The 27,978-nt window shown below is 41.1% G+C and overlaps 2 protein-coding genes across 2 annotated transcripts in view; one reads left to right on the top strand and one right to left on the bottom strand.

Annotated features, from left to right (window-relative positions):
• Positions 1–1,815: 1,815 nt before the first annotated feature.
• LOC137284544 (ketimine reductase mu-crystallin-like) lies at positions 1,816–12,316 on the bottom strand. Its single transcript, XM_067816388.1, has 8 exons — positions 11,998–12,316; positions 10,121–10,265; positions 8,536–8,598; positions 7,122–7,223; positions 6,184–6,361; positions 5,611–5,732; positions 5,404–5,488; positions 1,816–4,840 (listed from the first exon to the last, which is right to left on the bottom strand). Exons 1-8 carry the CDS (start codon positions 12,264–12,266, stop codon positions 4,773–4,775), a joined length of 1,032 nt encoding a protein of 343 aa, XP_067672489.1. The 5' UTR covers positions 12,267–12,316; the 3' UTR covers positions 1,816–4,772.
• LOC137284543 (nuclear pore complex protein Nup85-like) overlaps positions 11,946–27,978 on the top strand; it is a 32,532-nt gene continuing 16,499 nt past the window's right edge. Inside the window, exons 1-6 of the mRNA XM_067816387.1 lie at positions 11,946–12,520; positions 14,686–14,785; positions 15,081–15,185; positions 15,861–15,921; positions 16,125–16,195; positions 17,220–17,333. Of these exons, the coding sequence (XP_067672488.1) occupies positions 12,476–12,520; positions 14,686–14,785; positions 15,081–15,185; positions 15,861–15,921; positions 16,125–16,195; positions 17,220–17,333 (496 nt within the window). The 5' untranslated portion in view covers positions 11,946–12,475. The remainder of the gene's footprint in view (positions 12,521–14,685; positions 14,786–15,080; positions 15,186–15,860; positions 15,922–16,124; positions 16,196–17,219; positions 17,334–27,978) is intronic.

Below are 27,978 nucleotides of genomic sequence, written 5' to 3'. Positions count from 1 at the left end.
ATTTCTTTTTCTACATTCCCTTCGAATTTCGGAATTAAACCAGGATTTGTCAGTTGGTCGAATGGTGACCGTTTTGGAAGGAATGCACAATGAAATAAAGCGGTTGAGATGTTTGTAAAATTGTTCACAGGCTTCATTAACATTCATGCAGCAACTAATTATGTATTTCCAATTTGTCCCATTAATCATAGCATTGAGTTGCTCATAGTCACCTCTTTCATAACATAATACTTTTCTCTTATAGGCTAACTTGGTATTTACATGAGCATCAACAGTGATATATGTACCTTTGTGATCACTGATACTTTGACTGAAATCTATAACACCACTCTCTAAAACATCAACATCTTCAGATATAATAATGGGATCAAGCAGTGTGCTCGTTGTTTTAGTTACTCTCGTTGGCTCTTTGATAAGATTTTTGAGATTTTTCCTGGTAATTAGATCGTGCAGATACGTGTTATTATTCGACAAAAGGTTTGCATTGAGATCGCCAACAATGGTAACTTTATCCGAGATATCTAATGCCGTCTCAATGCTACTATCAAGCCGATTCCAAAATTCTAAATCTTGGTGCTGTGGTCTGTGACACATAACACTAGCGGTTTTTGTGGGATAAATAATTTGACCCATATGGATTCGTCACAGTTGTTTTCAAGATGACGTAATCTCGTAAAACCGAGAGCGTGATTAATATACATCATAACCCCACCCCCGAAAGCATTTCTATCTTTCCGTATAGGATCGTGAATATTCACCCATTTGAGCGTATCAGTATCAACTTGGAATCCAGATAGGTTTCTGTTAAGCAAAAAATGTCATATTCACATAAATATTCAGACAGATAATTCAGTTTGTTCTCATGTAAACACTTCTCACATTGAGATGGAAGATTGTAAGCGATGTGTCATAGTCTGCACGTGATCGTTTTCAGTTTTGTATACATATTCTCCCATCACTATGAATAGTTTGTATACCAGTGTTGAGTTTTGACATTTGCTCTAATCCACTTCCAAGTACTGGCACTTCACTAGACTAGAGTTCACTAGAGAGGGAGTCAGAGTCGGAGATACTAGCCCGCAATAGTCAAAGCCACAGGGGTTCACATCTCTTTTTGCACAATAATTTTTAAAAACAAAAATCTAGACATATATTGTTTGTACATGTTATGTTTCTAGATTTTTATGTTTAAATATTATTGTTAACACAGTGATTTCAATCCATTATTTCACAAATGAATTAAATAGGCCCGATGGTCCTACATGCCACACTAGATCAATCTTGGTGAATATAATACTTTTCCAAGTGGCTGTAAACACTCACTCACTCACTCACTTACACAAACTAGTCTCTGAAATGAACATATTTTACTGAAAAAAACGTTCCTAGTGAAAAAAAATAATATAATGAAATGGAGCCCTGAGACTTCCTCCAATTTCAGAAGCTAAGGAAATCTAGACTTACCACATTTTCTAGACTTGCGTGGGCTTTCTTGGATATATTTACTTCAGGGTCTGTACGACAGACTATCACTCACTCTGAAATGTGTCTACAGCCACTAGCAATGTTCAGAGCCTCTGCCCAGCAGCAAGATTCAGGAATCATTATGCCATGCTGTGATGATACATGTAAAACTGTTGACTAAATCCACATTCACTCACTGTGTTTTCTTGAAACTGGAGCAGTATTCCGTCTTCGTCATAGGGCATATAACCAACTAAACCTGAACCTGACAAATAGTAGCTGACATCATTAGCAAAGTCTAGAGTGGCCACTTTGCTGCAGGATGGTCTGACAAATAACATAGTCATAGGAAAAATTGTTTAAATTTATTTGCTGTGTACACTTAAAATAAAGGTTAAAACATAAAAATAATCTTTAGGTGTGATTGGAAGATAACAACAAAATACATTAAAATGTGGTTAAACTCAGTTGTATAAATATATGAGAGATTACATATTTACTCTGGCAAGTAATGACGTATGGTATTGATCATGAGTATTTCTGAGCATGGCTTAATCCAGAAAATTAAAAATTCATACTAATACCTGTTCCTATGGAAATATGAAATATATGACACATTGTGATATATATGGAGACACAGTCCATGGAAATACTTGATATCAATTGATTAATTTTTCAAGCTTAAGCTAGTTCACTGTTTAACAGCACTAAGCAATATTCAACAATATTCCAGCTTCATGCTTAAGACATGATAGGTGGTATTCTAGTTATCACATTATTGGTTGGAAAACAAGTCTTATATCCATCTCAGCCCAGTCATTACTTGACCGACATGAAATTTTCTTCGTCTTTCATTAGCGTCTTTGTGTGGCATTTTAGAAGTTGGGGAGTACAAGACTGACAAACTTTATGGATATATATACTTTGCCACCACTGTATGTTTCATTCCTGCTTGACAACGGTGCAAGAATCTGTACCAAAATGCCGCACTATTGTAATAAAGAAGTTGTTATCCACAAAGTATGTCAGTCTTGTCTTACATTAGGACTGGAAAGACAAGCAAATGAAATCTGGTCTATAACACTGACGACTAGCTGAGTGTTAAAACATCGATAAAAGCAGTAAACTGTATATCACGAGGCAAATAAGTGAGTAAACAGTAAATTCATATTGCTGAAACTTAATTGTTTTATATTTTCATTGTCTTGTAATTTAATCAGTGTTATAATTCCAACAACTTACAGCCACTGGTCAAGCCTGATAAACAGATGTAATCACAACATGATGATATCATTCTGATATCATGATGTTCACATGACGAGTTCAAACCGCGTTGAACATCAATGACTACTACCCTGATATATCACCAAGTATACAAGTGTGAGGATTCTGGTACCAGGTCGGACGTGCTTGCACATTCTGTGACCATGTCACAGTATGACAAGGAGACCAAACTCAAACACAGTATACTGTTACTTGTGTATACACTTGTTCTTATTTCATACCCTTAATTTTGAGCTCAATACGTACCATGTGTTAAAATCTTTCAGCCATGGGTTGTACTACTGACCTCCAAGGTCCCAATCCACAAAACATTTGTAGCACTATCTCTTTCGTTAGTTTCTCAAAAAAACTATAGAATTACAACAGGTTGTAACATTACGAATGCTTTGTGGATCAAGGTCTCTAGGATACCATCTAGGATACCATCTAGGCAGAGATGGACAGTAGTCACATGAAGACAAGGATACAGTGTTCAAAAAACTGTAACCAAAATTACCCATATTACCCTGTGCTACTGACCGAATCACACTTATACTAGGTCATGTCACCTATGAACCTTTAACACCTATGAACCAAGTAACATTGTTACTGGGTGTCCTTAGGCAAAGAGTATAATCACGAGCTAGAAGCACTTTAAGTGCCACACATACACATCTAAATATATAAAATCGGAAAAAACATTTACATACAATTAAATTACATTAAATTGCACTGATTGGGACTTTTAAGGCAAGATATGAATCATAACTGATCAACCTGATGTCAATAAATTTGACAAAATGAGATGTAAATAATATTACTCCTGTTGCTTGCTTAATATTGTAATTGCAAAAGCTAAAGCACAAATTATCACACACTAAAACAAGGCAAGAATTGACTGCGAGACTGCCGCTATTATGATCATCACTCACATACCCACTCCATCATAAAACAGTGGTGGCACTCCCTTATATCCGAGACCATCTTCAAAATTCACCATCAAATGACTGACTTTTCATCAGATAATATACACTTTTGTTCCATTTTTGGGGAGACATTTCACAAACTCTTGGGCTTTACCAAGGACTATCTACTGATCTATAGATATGGTTATAACTAGTATTTTTTTATCAATTTGTTATATAATTATGGGGTAGATGGGATTTATAAAACATGCTGATGGTCCTTGTTATGGTCGACATTCACAGATCACGAGGCCAGACCAACTTTATTACTTGTTCTATGGATTTGGGTCCTCTGAAACCCTGAAGGCAGGAGGGAAAAGATAAAAACTATAGGTCACCAGTAAAAGTGAAAACCCACAATAGTTTTCAAATTAATTCTTTTGGTTTGTTCGTATCAACTAATCGTAAGTTAGTGAGTTTAGGTTTCAGTATCACTTTAAAAGTTTTTCCCTTATACCACATGACATAATAATTTTTTATTTTGAGCATGGAAAATTCTTTTTCTTTTCTCTCTTCTTATTCTTGAAAAACTATGACTGGCTAATGTGTAAAACAAGAAATGAAAATGGTCTGGCCTAAGAGAAGAAAGTATGGAAGCACTAAATAAAATTGTTTTTTATGACACAAAGAGAACATTCATAATAATGGTTTTTGTCTGAAGGTACGTGTGACCTCTGACCTCGAAGTAGTTTTGTTATGTTCGGAACAAGAATCTAATGGGTGTACAATCCCCTTAGCATTATTATTGAATTGTAATTCACAGTGCAAAAAAGTGGTTCAGCGGGTCTGGTATATTGGTATAATCAGGTCGGTGTTTGAGAAAAAAAGTGACAGAAAAGCATTAATAGAGATAAATCCTTCACAGAGGAAGCTGCATAAGGGGAATAGGACTGATTATGAGATTCTGGATACATCCTGAAATCATCAAAACAATCTTGAGAGTGTATGACTACACCAATGTCTCTGAAAGAAAGTCCCAGAACCTTTTGTTTGGACAGAAACACAAGTGTCACCAGTTGTGTTCGCACATGCCACTCGGAGAGACGTCAATGCAAAACACACCCATGCTCCATCCCTGGCTCAAGACTTCTCCATCTCTATTTTATCCATCACCAGTTTGGCAGAGACAACATCCTGGATACCAAGTCCTGAAATACAGTGGCAAGTACGTGCAGTTTGTCTGCAATAAGAATCCTGGTTCAATAATAACTTATTATGGTTTTACACAATTATGTGCAAGTTTTGCAATTTTGAAATGAACATGTGACCCAGCAGTCAGCAAATATGTACCTGAGTCACAACTGCATGGAACTGGTCAAGACTAGCCCAAACTAGAAGCGTGGGCAGCGATGCACACCACCAGAGCCAGACAATACTCTGTCAGCCAATCGACCTTCATTGATCACTGGTTCACTCATATGCTAAGCAAGTCATAACCTGAATCCATGGGCATGTTTTCAACATCTTATTAAATTCATTAGAATGAGTTTCATACTCTTGTATTTTGATGTACTATAAGTAACCATTGTAGAATTACTCTGCCTTATGATATTGGCTCTGCACTGCCAGGTACGTATCAATGGATTTTTTCGTGGCAGGAGAAAAACTAATTGATACACAGAGGGGTCAGCCCCCTCTTGTCTGACTTTATATATGGTACTTCCTTCTTGCATTCTTGACTGAAGTAGGTTTAAGATGAATCTCAACTCACCAAGAGATTTGAAGACAGTTGTCTTGTCTTTGTGAGCTTCCTTCTTCCCTAGGATTACCTCCCCTAGTTCTGCATAGATCTCTGCCTGCGAACAAATTGTGAAACAAGTTTGAAAAGAGGACCATCCCTCTCATTGATGTAGTATCTTATTAACATCATTCTTCATCTATAAGCATAAATGGACGTCATATAAACAAACTTAAATACCTTCGATAAGACAATGTCGCCACTTTCCTTATACCCGCCTTCATAGCTATCAGCATACACCACGCTGTGGAGCATCAGTTCAGGATCGATCTCATTCCAGTCTGGTCGACAGGCGCCCACCGCTGCAACAACGTCAGGGTCATCAACAGTATAAATGGCAAACAAGGATAAGTTGGACCAGCACAGAGAACGTGTTTACTAAAAGCAGGCGGTGCATGGCAATGAGCAAACCCCATTTTGTGTGTGAAAGTGAAGAGCAGATGTAGGGTTGTGCATGTGCAATGCATGACAATGAAATTGATTCCATGTGTAGGAGTTTGCAGGGACAGCCCACACACTTCGCCCTTTGCTCTACACTTGATAGTGGACAACCTAGGTCACAAGGGCAAGCGTCAGAGAAGGCACTCATACATGCTAATACAAGCCAATTGTCAGGTCAGTGCTCAACTTGTCCTTGTTAGCAAGTTGAACACTGGCAACCTTAACAGAATCAGCAACATGGACTTCTTTAAATGAATCTTGTGTATAGCATAAACATTTCACAGAGTAAGAAGAAATATACTGGTCTTTTACCATTGATATGGGCCCCAGGCTTAACCCAATCTTTCTTCAAAACTGGTGTCGGTGATGATGTCACAGTGACAATGACATCAGCATCACGGACAGCCTCCTCTACAGTGTCGCAAACAGTGCCTCCAATCTCAGCAGCCAGAACATCTGCTCGTTCCCTTCTCCAGTTCCACAGTCTCACCTAGCGAGTCAGTGATGGAGTGTACAAGTAAGTAGAGATTTCAGCTTTCAATGAATGTGATCAAATCTACTGCAGGCTAACCAGTCAGACCCTTTTCATTAGACCACTGGCATCTAGATAAAGATGCTAACATCAGTGATTTACCAAGACATGCTGAGAGGACACTTTTTTCAATTACAATAAATCCTATAAATTTTAATGCAATTACATCTGATGTGATTCAGTGATGTATGTTTTCCTCAAAAAAAGATTTTATAAAAGGCATTATTATACATAGTACAACATTCAACTAAAAGAAAAACAAAAACAACAAAATTGTGATTTTTTAAAACCTGAATCAGTAGAGAGGGAGGAGTGTCTCCTTTGTTACATTTTCTTTGAAAGGTGGCATATAGACAAAAGTTGACTCAAACGTACAACATGACCTTTAAAGGTCACACACCTGCAGAGATATGATATCCACAGTATTGTTACACCCTCAAATCATGGATAAACAAACCATGATTTTATTACATCAAATTAGCCATTTAACAATGTAAAATTAGACTATATTGCTGATTGAAAAAGAAAATCAATACAGTTCAAAATACATTAAAATTAGTTTTAATTGTGTGTACCCCCATATCTAAAGGAGTGCTATTCACAATTTGTATTGCCGCCATGTAGCTGGAATATTGTTGCTGTGGTGTAAAACTAAACTCCCTCACTCACACAGTTAGTATCCTGTGATAAATGAAAGATGAAATGTGAGCATGTTTACCTCACGGAACGTTCTGACTTGAGCAAGGGCATGGAAGTGTGACCTGGCCTGGACGCCTGCACCAAGAATGGCGAGAGTCGTGGAGTTCGGGGGAGACAGGTACTGCAACACACATCATCTTCATGCATAATTTTTTTGAGACATCACATTACAACATGCATGCTAAACGCCAGCTTTAAATAACTGTGGTCTTAAAAGAGGATGTAAACAAAGGACAACTAGATAAAAAGGTCTTCGATTGTATATATTTCCAAAGGGACCATGGTCCCATACATTACGGACCATACATTGTCCTAAATTAATAGTCTCCCAGCCTTCATAGGTCATAAATTTTTGTTTAGCATGACGTTACTACACCATCTTTGATGAACCAAACAAGCAGCTCTAGTTATACAACGCACTGAACAATCCTTGGACAAACATCTCTAGAAGAAGCTTGAAATTACCTATATTTAGATATAAAGGGTATGTGATGCTTAAGGGGCAAATAAATATAATAACTACACCAAGAACTTCAATATACATTACAAATGTCTCAGTAATCGGAAAAAATGTTCTTTTCAATATGGCTTTCTTGACTGCCATGTTTCAACATGGGTTTGAATTTTATATGAAATACTAGTAGCTCATGCGCCAATATTGGAATCATCCTTCCAATCTGTTTCAGAGACCCTACGATTTGGGAGATACTGGAAATGTCTGTGATACACACCATAAACTAGCCTGAACTGAAAGTACAGACGAACTTAAACAGTGTTCATGCGTGAAGCTGAAAGTTATATCTCAATAAAATTAACAAAGGTTTGATATCTCTCGCAGCTAGTGGTGCTATGATGATCCAAATTAATCAAAATCAGTTGAAATCAGGATTAAAAGTGATTATCAATTGTAAAAAGACATATTTTTGATTGATCAGAGTTTTGATGTTTTAGTATAACACACTTGAATAAAGTAAATAAACAACTGAATTTGATGAATATTCATGAACAAACATGCTCTAAACAGCATCAAGCTATGCACATTGTAACACTTCTACCACTTTTATTGTCTAATTGCAATTCCATTGTCTTCCTTGCATGCATGCATTTCATTGCATGACAGTAATGGCTTATAAAACTCACTAATTTGAAGAAAAACACCCAAACCCATAAACTTGGTGATTACATTACGAATGTACATATTTCGATGGATAATGGTTCACAAGTCCTCTGATAAGCAATAGTGGATTTGGTTTCTGTTCCCAACACTACTTCTAGCCATCATTTGACAGTAATTTACCCTTTGGCTTTTTACCATGTCCTCTTTATATAGAGTAGAAATGTTGTTTAACGGTACCTGACCAGACAGTACTCACACTGTGGCTAAAACTTTCATACTGCAGCAAACACACAGTGAATCATTAAGGATTACATACCCTGGTAGCCACGGCCGATGCTGCTGCCGTCCTCATCATTGTGATAACCTCCCCATCTAATATCTACAAAACATGAACAGTACCTCTCTGAGTCTTTAACCATTGCTGATGGTATAACAATAATTAGTCAAAGGGAAAAAATGCCCAACTATCCAAACACATGAAATATTCTGAAAATAATGTCAAATTTTTTAAAAGGTGCATTAGATATTTTTCCCCCAGATTTTAGTTCTCTTCTCATATTGTGCATTAAATTGTAAATTATTCTTCAAAAGATAATGATGACACTATAACTAATATAAGAGATGATATCTAAAAAAATGCTTTCTGTCAATAATGGCATCCTCAGCAGTGAAAAACATATTTCCTGCCTGCCCTCCTTAATTTTCGGGGCACTGCCTCTCCAACCTTTTTTATCATATTTCTTGATAATGATTCTACAAATAAACTACTTATCTCATTTTTCTCTCGATAAGGACTCCCCAGTTTGGACACCCTTCTCATGATTATTCTTGATACTGACCATTCAATTACTAAATAGGGAACACAATTTTGTCAGTCAGTTTTATATGATAAATTATCAAAATAATTATAAAATTGGATGCTATCAGAAGAGAGAGAGGGAACATACAGCCACTATTTGACGACATCTTTGCTTTGTTTCCAGTTACCCATCCTCCACAGTGCTTTGTTTTGTATAACATCAGATACTTTTCAATATTTTACAAGTAATGTAAAGGGTCCATTTTCCATTTCAGTAATTGTCAGTTTTAGTTTACATCACGACTACCTGCATTCCATGTAAACTGCACACTGCACATGATAACACTGTGTCTCTACAGGATCACAGTTCTACCTTGTAACCATGAATGCATTACAATACTATATGACACACAGTTCGAAACACTTGAAACATTTTTAAGATACTAAAGATATAATATTTCCAATATTTTCCAACATGCAGTATGGACAAGAAGTCAGTTAGGTAGTTATGTATGGAACATCCTTTTTTTGGCATAATCAAAAAACAGGAAGTGCATCAATACATGTTTAGGAGAGTGACTGACTGACATCAACACATGTTTAGGAGAGTGTCACTGACTGACGTCAACACATGTCTAGGAGAGTGACTGACTGACATCAACACATGTTTAGGAGAGTGTCACTGACTGACATCAACACATGTTTATGAGAGTGTCACTGACTGACATCAACACATGTTTATGAGAGTGTCACTGACTGACATCAACACATGTTTATGAGAGTGTCACTGACTGACATCAACACATGTTTAGGAGAGTGACTGATTGAGTTTGGCCTCATACAACATTGAATAGTATTTCAACAATAGTAGAATAGTGTTAGTGGCAGGAATGCCAGACACTTGAGTGTCCTTTGGTGTAACACACATGGGCATGATGCTGCCAAACCTACAAACACAATCTGGAGTTCAAGTCCACAATAATGTCTCTGTCACACTTACGGGACACAACTCTGCACACCAAAATGCAGCTTTTGAATCTGGGCCAACGATGCTCACACAAAATGCAACTTTCTAACTTCATAATGCCGATGTACAACCTACAGTCTTAGGTAATCCATTATTCACGTCAAACATCAGGATTACAGCATTGTGTGTTGGTAAATCTTTATTCTGGGGAAAGAATGTGACCAGCTTGGTTGCCAGAACACCATCTTGTTGACTGTAGCCCGGCATAACTCCAAAAAATCTGTCCAAAAAAAAAAGGAAACTTTCATTAGCCTAAACACAAACATGCTAACCAGGTAGCAAACTGAGCGACACTTACACTCCCAGAGGTTAAACTTAAATCATACCATCATCTAAAAATGAAATAAAAAAGCCTATTGAAACAAAACAAAATCTCATCAAAGTGGCGAAGTAAGTACCAAAATTAAAAATATAAACTGCAAAAACTACTCCAAAAACTTTTCTTTTTTTTTTTTAATTATAGGATATTAATACAGCAAACATATCATGACTAGTGCATTCTGAAGGCACTGGTATTTTTTTCCTTTGATCATTGGGTGACAGATTCAACAGCAGATCATATTATCAATCTCTACTCCCTGGGGATCATACAACTCTTGCAGCCACAATCTTCACTGAGTTGCTGTGGCTTTCACATCTTTACGAGGTACCCAATCACAGTTATATGGACTTGACTAATAGTACATGTACTTTGTCCAAGTTTATTGCACGTTGCTCTACCTGCAACTTTCTGCTTGCACCTATTCATAAAGCCACCATCTGGTCATATATAATTGATTTATGGGTTCTTTTAAGTGCACAGGGTTGTGAACTGTACATTAGGGGTTGTGACAACACTGAAAGAATCTGCACACAAAGCTGACTCCAAGGTTTTGACACTCGGTCTTTCAGTTCCAGCACCTCAAGCTCACCGGATCATTAGCCTGCCACCTTAAACAGCTTGTCCACCACACCCCTACAAAAAGCACTCACAAACCTAATAATTTGCCAAAAGTCTAAACATATTGACATGGCGATAACCAAATCACAAACAGGTCACACAATATCAGTTCCAATCAACATAAAATAGCAAAAGCAATGTCAACAAATGCACACACTGCAGCAAAAGAGAAACGCTTAGCCATTTCCTATTACAATGCAGACGCTACAAAACATGTAGAATAGTGCTCCTTGCCACTTGACACTAAAACAGACGTAACACTACAAACAGTCCTACTAAATAACATCTAAACATTCTGGCTTAGTTATATTCTATGTCACATGTAATCCTATGATTAATGGTGTGTAGTCATGTGAGTAGAGCTCAGGTTATGATTCAGTTGCAGTTAAGCAGCATTGAGCTCAGAGAGTCCTGGGATACTGTGGTACTGTACCTTATGAGTTTGTCACTGTCACTGTTCAGACTAGCTGACTTGTCACCAGAAAATGGGTACCTGGTGGGATAAAGTCTTGTGGCTATGACTTTCTAGTGCCATCCAGGGTAATAACAAATACATATTCTGACAACAGCATCCAGTGAGCAGCTAGTCAGATGGATACTAGGCACCATATAAATGAATTATTATTATCATTATTTGATACCCCACAGGTACGAATATGGCAAAATAAAAAATCAAACAAACAAAAACTTAATAGCTTATTTATTCTTTTTTAAAAAAATACTTAATTATACAATCACATTTTAGGCTGTACTAGATTTCATCCATAATGACAACACACCTCGGAAAACGCAAAATCATCATCACCAGAGACGTGCCAAATGGATTGTCACGTAAATCGAGTGGTGTAACTAATTAAACTGAACGGTATCTGTACCGAAATCCAATAACTGAAGATGAACGCAAGATCGGTTATTAAGCGAAGTGCAGTCTTGTCCGAAAATCTGCTTTCGGAAAGAAATAACTCCGGGCCTTGTGAAATTGCAAGCCAAGGGACAATATGGTTAAACGAACCCATTTTTCGGTGGAACAAAAATGACACTCCTCATCGGTTGGCAGACCCCAGACTCGGGACGTGAAGAAAACTTTTTGAACGCTGATTGAATGATGTCGATGAGGTCTTCATACTTAAGAATTTCTAAAACTTTGCTTGCAGATACAAAACTAATGTGGTCAACCATTTTGGCCGAGCTAAACAAAGTCACATGACACATACAGTGAAAATAGGGAGGGTTAGTTTGGGCTAGTACGCATGTAGTCGTGTCGTGAACCAACTGAAACATGAACTGTTCCTAGATCTAACTTTACTTAAAATATTGTGAAAATATCAATCTCTGCTTCACATTTTCAATTCGAATTAACACTGTGGCAAAGTGATTAAATATAGAAGTTTTATATATAATTCAACGAAACAGATGCGTTCTTTAGTTTCTTGACAAATATCTGTCTTGTGTAAATACCGCATCCACACATTCTAACCGGAAGTAGCAAAATGACAAGCATGGCTGCGGAGCGGGAAAGCGAGTTGTTTTATCTGGTAAGGAAGAATATTTTCTGTGTCTTTCATCATTACAGGTTGATATGGACTATGCTGCCGATTAATTGAAGTTGTTGTTTTGCTATGCAAGGCAGAAACTAGCTCTCTTTTCTGATTCGTTATGGTAAATTGAAAAAGAACGAGTTCGAATTTCAGGACAAAACTACTCTTGAGCACGATTGGGTTATTTGGTGTGTTTAAATAAGTTAGAGCCAATAAGTGTAGTGCAGTGTATTGTCTGTGGTAATAATGTTACGTCGGATTGGTTCGTTAACATTAATTTATAACAAAACAACGTTAACTCTTCGATACAAAAACAATCTAGCAACAGACTCGGTCGTTGATATCGTACTTCACATTTAGTATTCTATACTTGTAACACTTCATTCACAAGAATACTTACTCAAGTTGTCTGTCGCTAGCTGTAACACATGTCCCTGATCGCAGCTGTTGCACACAAATGAATGTTTTTTTCTGACATATTTCTTTTTGTAACAGTTCACCATCTCAGAGTAAATGGTAAATATTCAATTTATGGCAGTTACATACCGTGCCGTACCATGTTTTCGGGGGAACCATGATTTCAATGTATTTCTTTTCCCTGTAATACAGTGAGATGACAGCAGCACCTGTAAACACTGTCTCGTATGTAGAGTCTTCCACGCAATCGGAACACACTATCTTTGAAATGTTCAGCTTTCATGGATGTTGCAGCCAAATTTCTGTCAAAGTACTAAAATTCTGCCATAGAGTGTAGTGCACTTTGAGAACCTTTGTGTAGGGCCGTCTCCTATTCTCGCAGGTTTCCTATTCTCGCGGTAAACACATTTTCTGCCGAGGTCGCCGATGCATGATACTTAGTGGTTGTTTACATCATTGATTGGTAACAAAGGAAGTGGCCCAAGTCTGTGAATTATCAAAAGTTTGCAATGTAACAAATATGCGTGAGTTTTAAACAACTTGGAAAAATCGTAACTTTCCCCCGACCTTCCCTATAAGATTCCCCTTCTTACACCTAATAACGTTACTTTCTCATTGTACCACAAGAACAGGAGACGCCCCGAAAAGCCAGCAGCGGACGACCATGTTTTTCATCGAGCTCAAGTGAGATAATTCACTTGATGGATCAAGCAGTTGATAGGTGCAGATGTTAGAGGAGGGATCTCTTCATTAAAAACAACAAGCATACATATGAAAAGAACTGTTTATATTATTTTTCAGCTGATATTCGTAAGTACCGCGAGAATAGGAGACGCCAGTGTAAATGTGATCGTAACTTTTGAAATAACGCTCGCAACTTGTCAAGCGAACCATCGTCTGCTCGAGAATGGAATGTTGCAGGCGTAATAAAAAACCCATTGAACACCAAATTGGTCATCTCTTACATATATTTTTTTTGTGCAGCAGAATTTGTACCAGGCATGTGACCTCTGGATTCATTTAAAATACTACTGCTATGATACTGTACTCCGCTGACATGGCACGTATAATTTTTCCTGCCATGGCAGGCCATGCAGACAAGAAGAATGAATGTTCAAAGGATTGAATAGCTTACCTGTAACTATGTTTATTCTTAACAAATTTCACCAAACAACCCATTAAAATAATCAAGAAGATAATTACCCGTTTGCATGGCTTTTAATTAAAATGATAAGTTGTATTTGTTGACTTCTGTTGAGAAGAATGCATCACATGGGCTTCCATACAAGGGCCTTACACCGCGTAATAATGAATAACCCGAAAATATGGTATGTCATTTTTAGCGCTCATGCTTGTGGACAAGACACAAAATGTATGTTGCATTGGAAACCAGCAGACGACAGAACATTCTAACAATAAATTTATAAAAGGTGTTGTGAAAATTTATTTACGGAATTACAGTTTTGATGATCTACTGATTTGCAATAATGTTCATGATCATCTTTTGCACTAATATCCCGAAAACATGTTACACCATGGTATGATACCAGATTGCAGGATATGTTTTGTTATTGTCTTCATGTATCAGTGCATTTTACCATCTTTGTACATGTACTTGATGTATGTTTCAAAGAAAGCAAACTATCACTTTCACATGTATGCTCCGTTTTATAACTCAGTGTTAGGATATGTTACTTGTTGGACTTCATCTAGATGTATTTGTTTGATGTTGACGTTTGTTCTAGGCTATTCCCTGTGGGGGTAGTGAGGCCCTGTCAGCTTCATGGGGTTTGGGCAACCAGCTGTATGTTTACCCACAGGGGAGACCAGAAACTCTCAACCAAAGTAAGTTGCATGTTCTTCATGCTTCAGAAGGACTTGAGATAAATGCATGTTTTGTAGTTCATGATCTACTATTTCTTTCATTCTCTATGTAACAGATAAACAGAAGGATGATATGCAAAGTCTAAGATGTATTTGCAGATTAATTGTGTTATGATGTAAAGGATATAATCGTGAGAAGTGTTTAAAAACATCCCCTCAGTATCTTGCAAGATTTCAATTGTGATCACATGCCTGGGATTGATGATGAAAAAATCATCTTGAATAATAAAGTAATAATTATTTTTCTTGGTTACAGACAGGCGACAGGGAGAGGGGACCTCTGCTGCTGAGGTGTCTCACATCCGATGGCACACTGAAATGCATGGACCAATCACACGCAAACTTGTCAATGAGTCACATAGTAAGGAAATTAAGTAATTTGTGCCATGGGGGTTCAAGGTTGTACTTGTAGTTACCCATGAATGTCCAAGTTAGAAAATTGACTTTTAGTAACCCATGCTTGTTGTAAGAGGTGACTCATGGGTGGTCAGACTAGCTGACTTTGTCGACACGCCATCGGTTCCTAATTTCACAGATAGGTGCTTTTGCTGTTGATCACTGAATTGTCTGGTCCAGAGTTTCTTATTTACAGATGGCCACCATATTGCTGGAGTATTGCTGAGTGAGACTTTAAACTAAACTCACTCACTTGGTTGTAGTTGGTTCCCAACAACTTAGTCTTGACTCAAGAGATGATTTAGTGACATGGTTTTTGAAACTGAGAAGGATGATCATGCGATTACACCCAAAGGCGTGGAATGAGGGTTATGAAATAAGTCACTGTCTTGTCTGGGCTATGCCTTATATGAATGACTTTTCTTGCACTTCTATCATGTGAAAGATACAATTCATGCAATGAACTGTAAAGTTAGGCATGGCTACGTAAGTTGATCAAGTACAGGTCACTTGTTCTGACGACTCACTGAGTTACCCAGGTCTGCTAAATGACTCCATATGATCTTTGCATTGTTCGGATTCTTTGTCTTATTCAGATACACAGGGAGAGAATATTCACACACTCATGTTTTCACTTCAGATATCTTCGTTATGCTCCAGGGGCAAGTCAACAGTCTGTCCGGGACAGCTCTTCACACACAGTAAGTGGTTTGTTGTCCTTACCGATTTAAATGGGGACTGTTGGGGAGGGGGCACATTTTGGACAAACACGCCAAAGACGTCTCTACTTTTTTTTTCAGTTTGTATTCATGAATTGTTTTGAGTATTCACTCAAGAAAGACTCAGTACTGTGTATTTTTTTACCATTTTGTTGCTGATGTGAGTTATGATTGTTTTGTTGCAGACTTGTGAAGGCCAGCAAGCAGTATCGCTCTGTACTGAAGGCCTGCAGTATGGAGCTGTTACACTTGACAGGTAAATCGTGTTGCTATGGTTCCAGTGTAACCTCATCACTTCATCATTTAGTATCAGGTTTCTAGATGCCTTCTATGATTCTACATCCTGGGTAAAGACAACAGGTGTATTATTGTATCCACCCTGAACATACAATGATTGACCTGTGTTGATAGTGATATATTATGATAAGAACACTTGGATGACCAGGGTGTGCTGTACAATGTTTTGTTTATTGTAATTTAACAATAACAAATTAATGACGAAAATGGGGCGCAAGATGTTGTGTACAGTGTATTATGATTAACATGTTTAGGATGAGGATGGTTTGTACAGTGCTTTACACAATTTAATGCGGCAACAAATGAATGACTAAAATGTTCTGTAAAATGCGCTGTGCAAAGTACTATGACAACATGCACTTTGGGAAATAAAAATACTTTTGAAAAAAGGTTTCTAGATTTCATTTATAAACATGTTAGAAATGTCTGTTCAAACATGATACTGGAGGATTTTAAGGCTGTAGGAGCTGTGATACATGTATATGTAAAGGCTGTGTGATCTAGGGCTTCAGTGATTGGTTTGATTCATCAAAAACAAAATTTGACATCTAAGTTTAGATTTTCAGTGATCATTATCACTATTTTGATTTGATGTTTGAATATCTGGTTAAGTTATTTCCACACAGCCAGAATGCAATTTTGACTCACAACTGGAGCAGTTTCTAGCATTAACATAAGTGTGATTGGTTGAAGCTGGGTGTGTAAGTTAAGTAGACATTGCCAAGTTGATGATGGATTTCATGCTTGAAAGATGAATTAGTGTTAGTGAAATCCGATCTCTCCACTTCTGTCTAGAATCGATCATATCCAGGGTCCAGTATTGAAAACTGAATCGAAGCAAGGGGCAATTGTTCCAGCCCTAGTAGGATCTGGGATATAGTTAAAGACTTTAGATACACCAAACACTTTTTCTGTATATATCTACAGTAGCCTAGTCCTTGCTGCTATTTTGTGATGCTAAATTAGGTCAATGTTTTGTCCAGACACCACTCAGGATGAGCACCAGCGGGCGTACTATGAGAACCAACTACAGATGTTCGAGATGATTCAGCTCATCTGGAGTCTCTGTGAGATACTCTTTGTGGACACTAGCTCAGGTAAATTCCGAACTTGGCAATTTATAAGGTTACTTAATGATGGTTACTCAAGAAGAAATGTGTTCTACCTTTCCTGATACTACATAATGCTTTAGCTTCCCTACCTTAACTTAACGAACAATACTGGAACAGAGAGACGGTAGAATACAGATAGATGTCCATCATCCAGAGTTGCCAACCTGCATTGTGCAACTTCCTGTATCTTCTTTGTCTGCCTACTGCCAGATGTGAATTGGATTGCTCATGGATTGCTCATGAGTTCTGTATCTTGAGTTGAGACCCTTTTTCTCCAGTGATAAGGCTGCAAAAAAATAAAATATTTCATGGGCACATTTTTTTCAAAAGTGATGAGGGTGGTAGGACTTTTAAAAAAAAATTGATAGAGAAAAAGGAGGGAGAACACATTACTTTTTTCACTCTGAAATACAGCTTGGGAAGTTCAGCATGTGTTTATGAGTTGTAGATTCAGACACACTCATTCTTATAGACACTCATTTTTATAATGTGAAAATGGTTGATTGGGATGTGGCCAAGTCAAAATTATTTTTTTTAACAGCAGTAAAAAACTGTTGCGTGCACATATAGAAGTGATGTGCAAATGCCTGAGAAACATTTCACTTTTTTAATTTAGCCTAACCTTTCCCAGGGAATAATCCATTTTGTCTGTATGGTATATGTTATATTCTTTTTCAGAAGAAGTCCTCCTTGGGGTACATATAAGCATTTTTATGTCCATTAAAAATCCCTACGACAGTTGTAACTATTTTGATAATAAAATATTTACAAAACAAAAAACTCGTTTTTGTCTTGTGGGACCACCTTTACAGGGCCCCCCCTTCCCCCTACAGCCAAGAGCAGGTAACTCTGGCCGTCTACCTCGCACCTCACTTTTCATGCTGTCGTTCGACTAGAAAGACGTGTGTGGTCCATTTAGATAGTTTTTGTGCTATCTGCCTACGGAATTATGAGTGAGAAAGAGTCAGCTACTGTATGTATGGTTCCTTTTCTTTCGCACGGGCGTTAGTTGGAATTTCTTGGCTGAAATTTTCATTCATATATTGTTGTAACTTTGCCAGTCGGGTCCTATCTTCCTGTCATGTGGCAGGCAAGATGGCGGTCTTTATGGCTTCTTTTTAGTGCGGGAAGTGTTTCGCTTGCGTCTCACTTATTCCTACGTGTTTTTTATTAGTATGTTTTACATGCTAAGATGTCTACCCATTTGTTCTTGTTTCAGTCAAAATGGGGATGTTGGTTTTTAAGACTTTTCGTCTTTTTCATTGCATTACGCACTTGTGTGTGCACACTTGTTATTGCATTTATCCGCTTATACTTTCTTGTTTAGCTGGGTTAATGTATTTTGGCAATTTATTATCGCCCGTGCGTTTATATTTTGCATATTGTGTGTTCAATTGCGTATGTTTTCTGTACATCAGTTACCATTAGTTGGTTCTGATTGTTACAGTTTCGGGGTGCACCCAAGTCTTGGGTCTAGGCTCAGGCACGGGTGCTGTCCCTGTGGGAATCTCAGATCCAAGCTACGGCTCTGGTGTCGTTTTCCCAGCTGGCTCTAGGGGTTTTGCACCGAGCACCGGCTCGGGTGCAATTCTGCTTGCCGGCGCCGGTCCATCGGGTCTCGTACCGTTGGTCACCGGCAACCTAACTGGTGGTTCTCGAGCACCGGCTTTGCCGTCTGCCTTGGTTCCACTCAGTGCGTCGGGTGTCCCTGCTTCGGCAGCCGACCCCACAGGGTCTCGACACCCTGGTTCTTCAATGAGCCAGGGGTAGGCCGACTCGGACATCTCGGCTCTTCTGGGTCTGTTGTCCTTGTTGACGGGTCCCTTGTGCGTCGGGGTTACCGGCAACCTAACTGGTGGTTCTCGAGCACCGGCTTTGCCGCCTGCCTCGGTTCCGCTCAGTGCATCGGGTGTTCCTGCTTCGGCAGTCGACACCACGGGGTCTCGGCACCCTGGTTTTTCAGTGAACCAGAGGTAGGCCGAGGCCGACAACTCGGCTCTTCTGGGCCTGTTGTCCTTGTTGACGGGTCCCTTGTGCGTCAGGGTTACCGGCAACCAAACTGGCGGTTCGAGCACCGGCTTTGCCGCCTGCATCGGTTCCGCTCAGTGCATCGGGGTCCCTACCTCGGCGGTCGATCTCACGAGGTCTCGACGCCTTCTTTTTTCGGCGAACCGACGGAGGCCGATTCGGAGCTTTTTGGACCGTTCGTCCCCGGGGCAGGTACGCGAATGGATCACAGTAGCACTGACCCGATTCCACGGAGTTTCGTCTTCCTGGGAAGTGTTTACTCCGTGCAGGGTAGCCGAGATCAAGGGGCTGTGCCGCAGGTGGTCGTCCCTGCGGACGCCCCTGATCCTGCGGAGTTTCGTCTTCTTGGGGAGGCGTTTGCTCCGTGTAGGGTGGCTGAGGCTCAATTGCCTATTTTACCTTCACTCCTCAGTGAGGTAATTAATCCGCTCCTGTTGGGTAGCCGTTCGCGGTGCGATCTCCCGGAGCTTGACCGGCTACTTGATGGGGGACGATGCGCTATTTGACCCTCCCGTTGTCGACGAGTGCGTGTACGCCTCGATCGCGCTTGGGGGGTCGTCTGGCCACTGCCAGGCGTCGGCTTGTCAGGATCGCCGCTTGCCGCTTTGTACCTCAGCGAACCAGGTGTTGCGCTCGGTTTCCGCTCCTTTGAGGAGCAATATCGGAACGCCGTGCAGCAACTTAAAGTTGCGGTGCACTCAGCCTACCTCTCTGTCTTGCAGAGGCAGGTGGTGTCGCAGGAGGACGGGGACGAGGCAACTTACGGAGTAAGATGAGTCAGATGATGTATGCTGTGATTGGCCTTCGTAGGTTATGGCTGTCGCCAGGTATTCACCGGCTACACAGCAGGCACTGCTGTCTCTGCCTTTCCGACTGGGCTTGACCCTGTTCCCGGGGGCTTTGACGGGAGTTAGTGAGGCTGTGGAGGCCGTTAGTCAATTCAAGGACTCTTAAGTCTTTTCTTGAACAACCCTCCACCTCTCGCTCGCGGCCTTCGGTCCTCAGCTCAAGCTATCCTGCGACTCAGTCTAAGGATGCGCCGAAGTGGACTGCTCCACTACAGGCACGGAAGAGCAAGGGCAGGGGTAAAGGGAGTACCTCCGGAGCCCTCAGTTGTCCTGTTGCAAGCGGCAATCTCTGCCGTCGGCCGGGACACTTTGCCTTCTACCCGAAATTCCTGTGGGTGGTCGCCTCCCGTTATTACTCAGGGATGGCCACACGCCACAGTGGAAGCGAGAGCTTACTCCTTTTGCCGGGATTCGCTGCACTCCGGTGCCGAAGTCGCCGGAAAAGGTGGCAATCCTCCGTGCCGAAATTCAGTCTTTACTGGACAAGGCAACTATAGAGATGGTTCCATCAGGACAGGAGACTATGGGGTTTTACTCCACTTATTTCCTGGTAACCAAAAAGAACGGAGGGTTCAGACCCATTCTAAATCTCAAGGGTTTGAACAACTTGATAGAGGTGCCGTCTTTCAAGATGGAGACACTGAGGTTAGTGATCTCGTCTGTAGAGGCAGGGGATTGGCTTACGTCAATCGACCTCAAAGACGCATACCTCCATGTACCGATGCATCCCGAGTTCAGGAAATACCTTCGGTTTTCCTTCGACGGGGTTTGTTATCAGTTTCGTGTGCTCCCCTTCGGCATCTCCACGGCGCCAAGGGTGTTCACCAAACTCATGCTAGTACCAGTTCAGGTCGCCAGGGCGCAGGGCAACTTTTGTTTCCCGTACCTGGACGACTGGATTCTCAGAGCGCTCTCCCAACACCTAAGTCGAGAATCCACACAGCAGGTGATGGATATTCTCACCAGACTAGGTTGGGTTATCTATCTTAAAAATCAATTGGTGCCGAGGCAGGATCTGGTTTTCTTAGGGGCGAGGTTCGAGACAACCCGAGGGGTGGTTTCTCTGTCCCAAGAGCGCATTTTCAAGGTACAGGGCATAGTGTTAAGGTTCCTTCAGTCCCATATTGCCTCAGCACGGACGTGGCTTCAGTTGCTAGGCAACATGGCGGCGACGGTGGACATAGTCTGGCGTGCACGTCGGAGAATGCGTTCCATTCAGCAGGCGTTAGCACAACAGTGGTCCCACTCGGAGAGCTACGAGAAGAATCTGGCTATTCCCCAGTGGTTGATACGTCACTTGCGGTGGTGGACAGATACCGGGAATCTATTCAAAGGTTTACCTCTGATGACCCCGGTACCGTCGCTCACAGTTCAGACGGATGCCTCCCTCACAGGGTTGGGGGGGATGCGTCCTGGGCGACCTCGCGATGTCGGGACTATTGTCCGACCAAGAGGCGACCTTGCACATCAATGTGTTAGAGTTGAGAGCTGTGACGTTGGTGTTCGAACGCTTCGTGGATCAGGTTCGAAACCGAGTGGTTTGTCCGAGATGGACAACCAGACGGCGATGTCCTACATTCTGAAGCAGGGCGGCACTGTGTCTCCGTCGCTCCTTCAGGAGGCGTGGCAGTTTTCTACTATGGTGCGATCAGTTCAGCATACGGGTTATGCCTGTGTATCTCCCAGGGGTCGACAACGTGCGTGCAGATGCGCTCTCACGACGTGTTCTGGCTCCCCACGAGTGGTTGCTCGATCGGGAGATATTCGGGATTATCTCCCAGTTGTCTGGGTCGTTCTAGGTGGATCTGTTTGCCTCTGGAGTGATGAACTAGATTCCGGGGTTTTTGTTCGCGGATTCCTGATCCGAGAGCGATTGAAGCCGACGCCTTCAAGCGGGACTGGACGGACAGGGTGGTGTCGGCGTTTACGCCAATTCCCCTGATTTCCAAAGTTCTGTCTCAGCTTGCCACCCAACCAGCGCGGCTACTAGTGCTTCTCGCACCTCTGTGGCCGTCTCAACGCTGGTTTCCGGTAATACTCAGGTCGCTAGTGTAGCCACCGGTACTATTACCGCGGCGACCGAACCTACTATCCCAGGACGGCCAGCCTCACCCCAATCCCCAGGATTCAGTGGGTGGCCTGGCCACTGTCCGGAATCGTCTCCAAAAGAGCGGAATTCCTGCATCAGTTGCAGACACAATTCTGGCTTTGTGGACGGATTCCACGAATGTACACTGTGAGGATAGATGAGCCTCTTATGCGCGCTGGTGTGGAAATAGAGGGATTCTCGATCCCTTTTCTTTGACTGTAGTTGAAGTATTGGAGTTCTTACCGTCTTGTTTAGAATCTGGCTTAGCCGCTTCTACGATTCGAGGCTACTCCCTGGCTATTTCAGCCTTCCACATACCCGTTGAGGGTGCCTTGTTGGGACAATACCCCCGGGTACAGTGTTTTCTTGCAGGCGTGGACAGACTGCGTCCGGTCGTGAAATTTGTCTCGAGTATTGGAATGGTTACCCACTCCTCTCGTTTATGACTTGGCCAACAACTGTTAAGTTGGAAAACGACTTTTTAGAGGCGGTTACGTCTGGTAGACATGTTAGCGACTTACACGTCATGTTTTCAGACCCGGATCTTACTATGTTCCATAAGGATCGGGTTAGCATTCGCTTACCGGATTCATACCGCCAAAAAAAATTCGATCATTCGCTTCGAATGACCGCACCTATCGATCTAACTGGGTGCATGCTGCCTGCGTCGTCTGATAATACATACCGTAAGGTTCGTGTATTAGACGCTATGAAACCTCTTAAAGTTATTTTAAGAGAATAGCCTTGCTCCGTACGGAGAAACAGCTATTTTGCTGTTGTGGTGGCGGAATAACTGGCTATCTGACTGATACACAGACGGCATCCCGATGGATTGTATCTGCAGGCTGCAAGGTCTATATATATCTCCCAAAAAAGGGGTTGTCAGCTCACTCAGTGAGAGCAGTGGCCACGTCAGAACCGTCATTACCAACTGAACAGACACTCACGAGAGTGTGCTCGGTTTGGTCAGTCAGTTCCCTGCAGTAGACAGAATAGTTCTGCTCAAGCTGATTAAGCTTTGTTTGATAACTATATCTGTTTGCACTCGGTGTTGGGTAACTATCCATTCCCATTTTATCAGCGGTGATATTTGGTGATGGTTTCTTAGTCCCGCCCTCTTTGGCTGGGTGCCTTACTTTCCTTTCCATTTCCCTGCTTAGCTTGCTAGTGCGGTATGGACAAGTTTCAGTTTGGCGAGTGTCCCGTACGTCCAGGTCTCCAAACTTTGATTTGGGTGGGCGGGGTTTCTCATTTGGGATTTCCCAAATTCTAGCCAATGGGCATGTAAGCTTTGACAAGCGGGTCCTCAGCTTTGTCACGCCCCCGCCTTGATTGACATCAGCGGTCAGGTGACCAGGTCGGTGCCTTTTCTATTTCCGTGTGATTGTAGATTTGCACTTCGATCAAATGGACTGTTGCTGTCAGACAGAATACCACTCCCAATTGCTTCTCTTCGGGAGTCTGTTTAATGCTTATATGTACCCCAAGGAGGACTTCTTCTGAAAAAGAATTATACAAACCTGTAGAGGTTATGAATTCTTTGAAGAATGTCCTCCTTGGGGTACGGCCACCCGCCTCCCCTCATTCTGTCTGATACGTTCAGCATGAAAAGTGAGGTGCGAGGTAGACGGCCAGAGTTACCTGCTCTTGGCTGTAGGGGGCCTGGGACAAAAACGAGTTTTTTGTTTTGTAAATATTTTATTATCAAAATAGTTACAACTGTCGTAGGGATTTTTAATGGACATAAAAATGCTTATATGAACCCCAAGGAGGACATTCTTCAAAGAATTCATAACCTCTACAGGTTTGTATAAATATTTACTGTGTTTTCTTTGACAATATCACAATTATGGCGACCACACAGCTATATATGTTTGTAATGAAAAATGTGTATTGTTCTTGCATCATTTTCCATCTCATGTACAGTTTTCATTATATACTGAAAGGCAAAAGAAACGTCGTAGTTTTCAGTTCTTGAAATTTATATCAATGACATAGTTAGGTCAACTGTTTTTCACTTGATAATATCAACCAACATTTATGAAACAATATCTTCAGTGAAAAAGATAAAGTTTTGTCCGAAAACATTTTTCTTGAAAATTGATTACTTTTCACTGTTTTTGGACAAGGATCACTTCACCCAAACTCAACATTGAAAGCACAATGCACGTGCATCTCATGGGCATCCAGGGTATAAATTGCCACCCTGACTGCTTGCACATCAGTTGTTTCCTGACTACAGCAGCTATGCCATGGCAAATGAGATCAACGTCAACAGGCCATCGGATGTCTTCATGCTGGACATCGCCATTGATTTCAACTGTTCTGTTAGAACGATTGAATGTCTCAGAGAGCGATTCCATGCCACTAACTTCACAGATGACCGTACACGTAGTGGTCGTCCCTGGGTAACCACACAACGCCAAGACCGTCAAATCGCCCGTCAACACGTGCAAGATCGCTTCAGTAGGGCAACAGACACGGCTCTAGGCACCATCGGCAACCATCAAAGAGCGATCAGCGACCGTACAGTTCGGTTAGGCCTTGAAGCCAGCCATCTGTTTTGTAGACGTCCTGCTCATGGTCCAGTTCTTACACAACGTCACCGACGTGAAGGTCTAAGCTGGGCACAACTGCGTCAACACTGGCATCAGAGACGTTGGAGAAGAGTGATCTGCTCGGATGAAAGTCGATATTGTGTGTCCGTAGCCGATGGGAGGACTAGGGTTTGGCGTCGTAGGGGAGAACGCTTCCAAGATGCTTGTGTGATGGCGAGAAACGCTTGGGGTGGTCCGAGCATCTGCCCGGTACATTGATCAAGTCCTTAGACCCCACGTTGTCCCGCTTTTCTTGCATGTCATCGGAACCATGTTTTCCAGCAGGACAATGCACGTGGACATACCACCAGACTCACCAGAGCATTCTTGGATCAACACAATGTGGAAACCATGCCATGGCCAGCCCTGAGCCCAGACCTAAACCCTATTGAGCATTTGTAGGATGAGATCCAAAGACGCCTCAATGACGTCAGACCAAGGCCGACAACTGGAGACCAACTACGGGCAGCGTTCCTGATAGTGTGGGCACAAATTCATATGGCCTTTGTGAATTGGCTCGTACACTCCGTGGTCAGGGGGTGCGCTGCAGTTGTCACTGCCAACGGTGGTCACACACGGTATTGACTCTCGCTCCCTTTAGTGACGTCATCGATGTTTACGATGTTTCAAGTAACCAGAAATGCAATATTAAACTATTGATTATCCAATAACAGTTTGTTGCCTTTTCATTGTAGCCTTGGTCCTCATAAATATGGTGTGTAAAATTACACCAGTTATTACAATGTTTACAAACGACGTTTCTTTTGCCTTTCAGTGTATATTTTTTACAGCTTTGTGTGAATCCGTCATTTTTCTTGATTTAATGTCTTTGGTTCAAAGATTGCTCTTGGAGTAATATGTCCTGGCTGTCTGGTGTACTCAGAGATCATGCATTCCAGTACTGCCAGTCAGGTAAAAAGTAGAAAGAGGGAAGCTGAAAGGTCACATGCAACCAAAAAATCAAACATCATTAAATCACAGTGATCACTTTTTCATGTTATATAAAAAAAATTGCTGATTAAGAAGAAACATATACAAAATTATAAATGTTTAATCGCAAATCAAAATTGCAATATTTTGTACTTGGGTTTACCTTCCTTGAAACAAAGCAGCCACGATACCGGACACAGTCAGCCGGTGGGTGTGCACTCAAGTGTAACAAAACCTTTTCGTTGGCCACTGGTTCATTTGCTGATATGCTTAGCTGGATCTTTGTTTATGGCATATAAGCCCGATAGGTGTTAATTTCAAATTGCATATGGTCAGTGATTGAAGTTGTGCATTGCATGTTGTTATTAGCAGACAGGTATACATAGAGGTGTCAATAAACCAGACATTGAGTTTTCTCTGTCTTGGTTTTTTTTTTTTATGTAACAAGTAGATTATTTACTTAATTGTGTACACAACCAAGACTACACTACTGCTCATGACCTCATACTCTGGGTAGGCATACTGTTTCAAGCTCTGAACCTATTCACTGTGCATGCATTATGAGTGCAGCGTTGGTGGAAAATTAGTGTATCATTCGAACTCTGATTTTACGGGCTTGTTTTCCTCACATCTTTTTTTTTAAAACTTTATAGGTTTAATTGGTTATTTTGATGATTTGTTTCCGTTAGTGCATACCGAAAGGTATCAGAATCTGCAAAGTTGTGTTTTACGTTGCATGTGAGCTTGAAGCACTGGTAGAGATCAACACATTGTGTTTATCATGGAATTCTCATTATTAAAAGAACTGACATTTGGAAAGATTGGAAATTTGTCAGTTGAATGCAAGTATTTGAAATGAGTTGGTCCACATAAGTGACCTTGGTAAATATTAGTGGTTATTAGCTTTGTTTGAGAATATTTAGCTGCTAAAATTAGAATGTGTGTGATGTGAAGAGCTATATAACAAGTATTTATGATTTTTCTGTATCTTGTTTCCTATTTTTTTCTTATTTGCTTGTCTCCTTCCTCTCTCCTCAAATAGTGGAACACTAGAAATCCCTTGAAGTTACTGAATCCCTGCGACAGCCAGTCAGCTGTCAGCAGCCAGTCAAGCCATGATAAATTCTGCTCACTCTGTTACCACTCTGGCAGTGGCTGTGTCTTCTCGGACTACTCACTTCAGCGCAGCATCTGCCTTGAAGAGAAAGACTACAACTACACCCATTACGTTTGGAGACTTATTTCACAGAGCTGAGGTGCAACATTCATGTCTATGTAGATGTATCACCACAAGTTTTGGGTGCCCACCTGGACGCACAAACGCACAATGCATGTCAACGACCTGGAGATGAAAGTTGTAATCAGTGCAGTACGACAAGGGTCAACCACATTGAGGAACAGAGTACTAATGGCCAACACCCACAACTCCACTGTAGCGTTGTACATAAATAATGGCTAACCTTTCAACTCTTTGACATGGTCAACAACTTGAATCTCCACATAGAGGCTTGCCACATTGCAAGTGCATGCAACATCATGATGTTTCTACCTTCTCCAACAGAGTGGATACATCAGGAGGCATTTCAACACGTTCAGACATTCAGATCACTGCATATAGACCTATTTGGCACCAGGTTCAACATATAGCAACATTCATATCTCCAGTACTGGATCCGTTTGCATGGGCAACAGTCACTCTCAGGCTCTCAGCTTCTCATTGGAAGGAATGATTGCTTACTCGTTCCCGCCTCGTACTAGTTGTACTATCGAAGATCATCGGTAAGATAAAATAGACGATGATGCTGCAACTGACTTTTGTCATGCCTACTTGCTAGGGAGAGAATGGTTTCCAGTACTCATTGAGGAACTTGGACAACCATCATTGAGACTCTCAGAATGAAACAACGTACTTGTCCATCCACACACCAAACAAGTGCTCAGACATCGTTCCATCTACATGGATTCCAACTAGTATGGATTGTATCAAAGCCTGTTTGATACATCGCTGATATTCCGCTAGAGTGGCAAAGGCAGTTACGGTAGCTCTACTTAAATCTACTCACTCCTTATGCAACGATAAATGGATGTGATTTGAAATACTCATGAACTTATTAGAATAGCTTGTGACTCGCATTTTA

The sequence above is a fragment of the Haliotis asinina genome, chromosome 5 (assembly GCF_037392515.1).
Source record: "Haliotis asinina isolate JCU_RB_2024 chromosome 5, JCU_Hal_asi_v2, whole genome shotgun sequence".
NCBI classification, from domain to species: Eukaryota; Metazoa; Mollusca; class Gastropoda; order Lepetellida; family Haliotidae; genus Haliotis; species Haliotis asinina.
The sequence above is the reverse complement of the archived record's forward strand: the minus strand, read 5'-3'. Positions and strand labels throughout refer to the sequence as shown.

Coding starts and splice junctions, on each gene's coding strand:
- LOC137284544 (XM_067816388.1), bottom strand. CDS start 12,266: ATGTTTCAGTTGGTTCACGACACGACTACATGCGTACTAGCCCAAACT. Junction 10,266..11,997: donor TTTGTTCCACCGAAAAATGG/GTTCGTTTAACC, acceptor TTTTTTGGACAG/ATTTTTTGGAGTTATGCCGG. Junction 5,733..6,183: donor GCCTGGGGCCCATATCAATG/GTAAAAGACCAG, acceptor ACGTTGTTGCAG/CGGTGGGCGCCTGTCGACCA.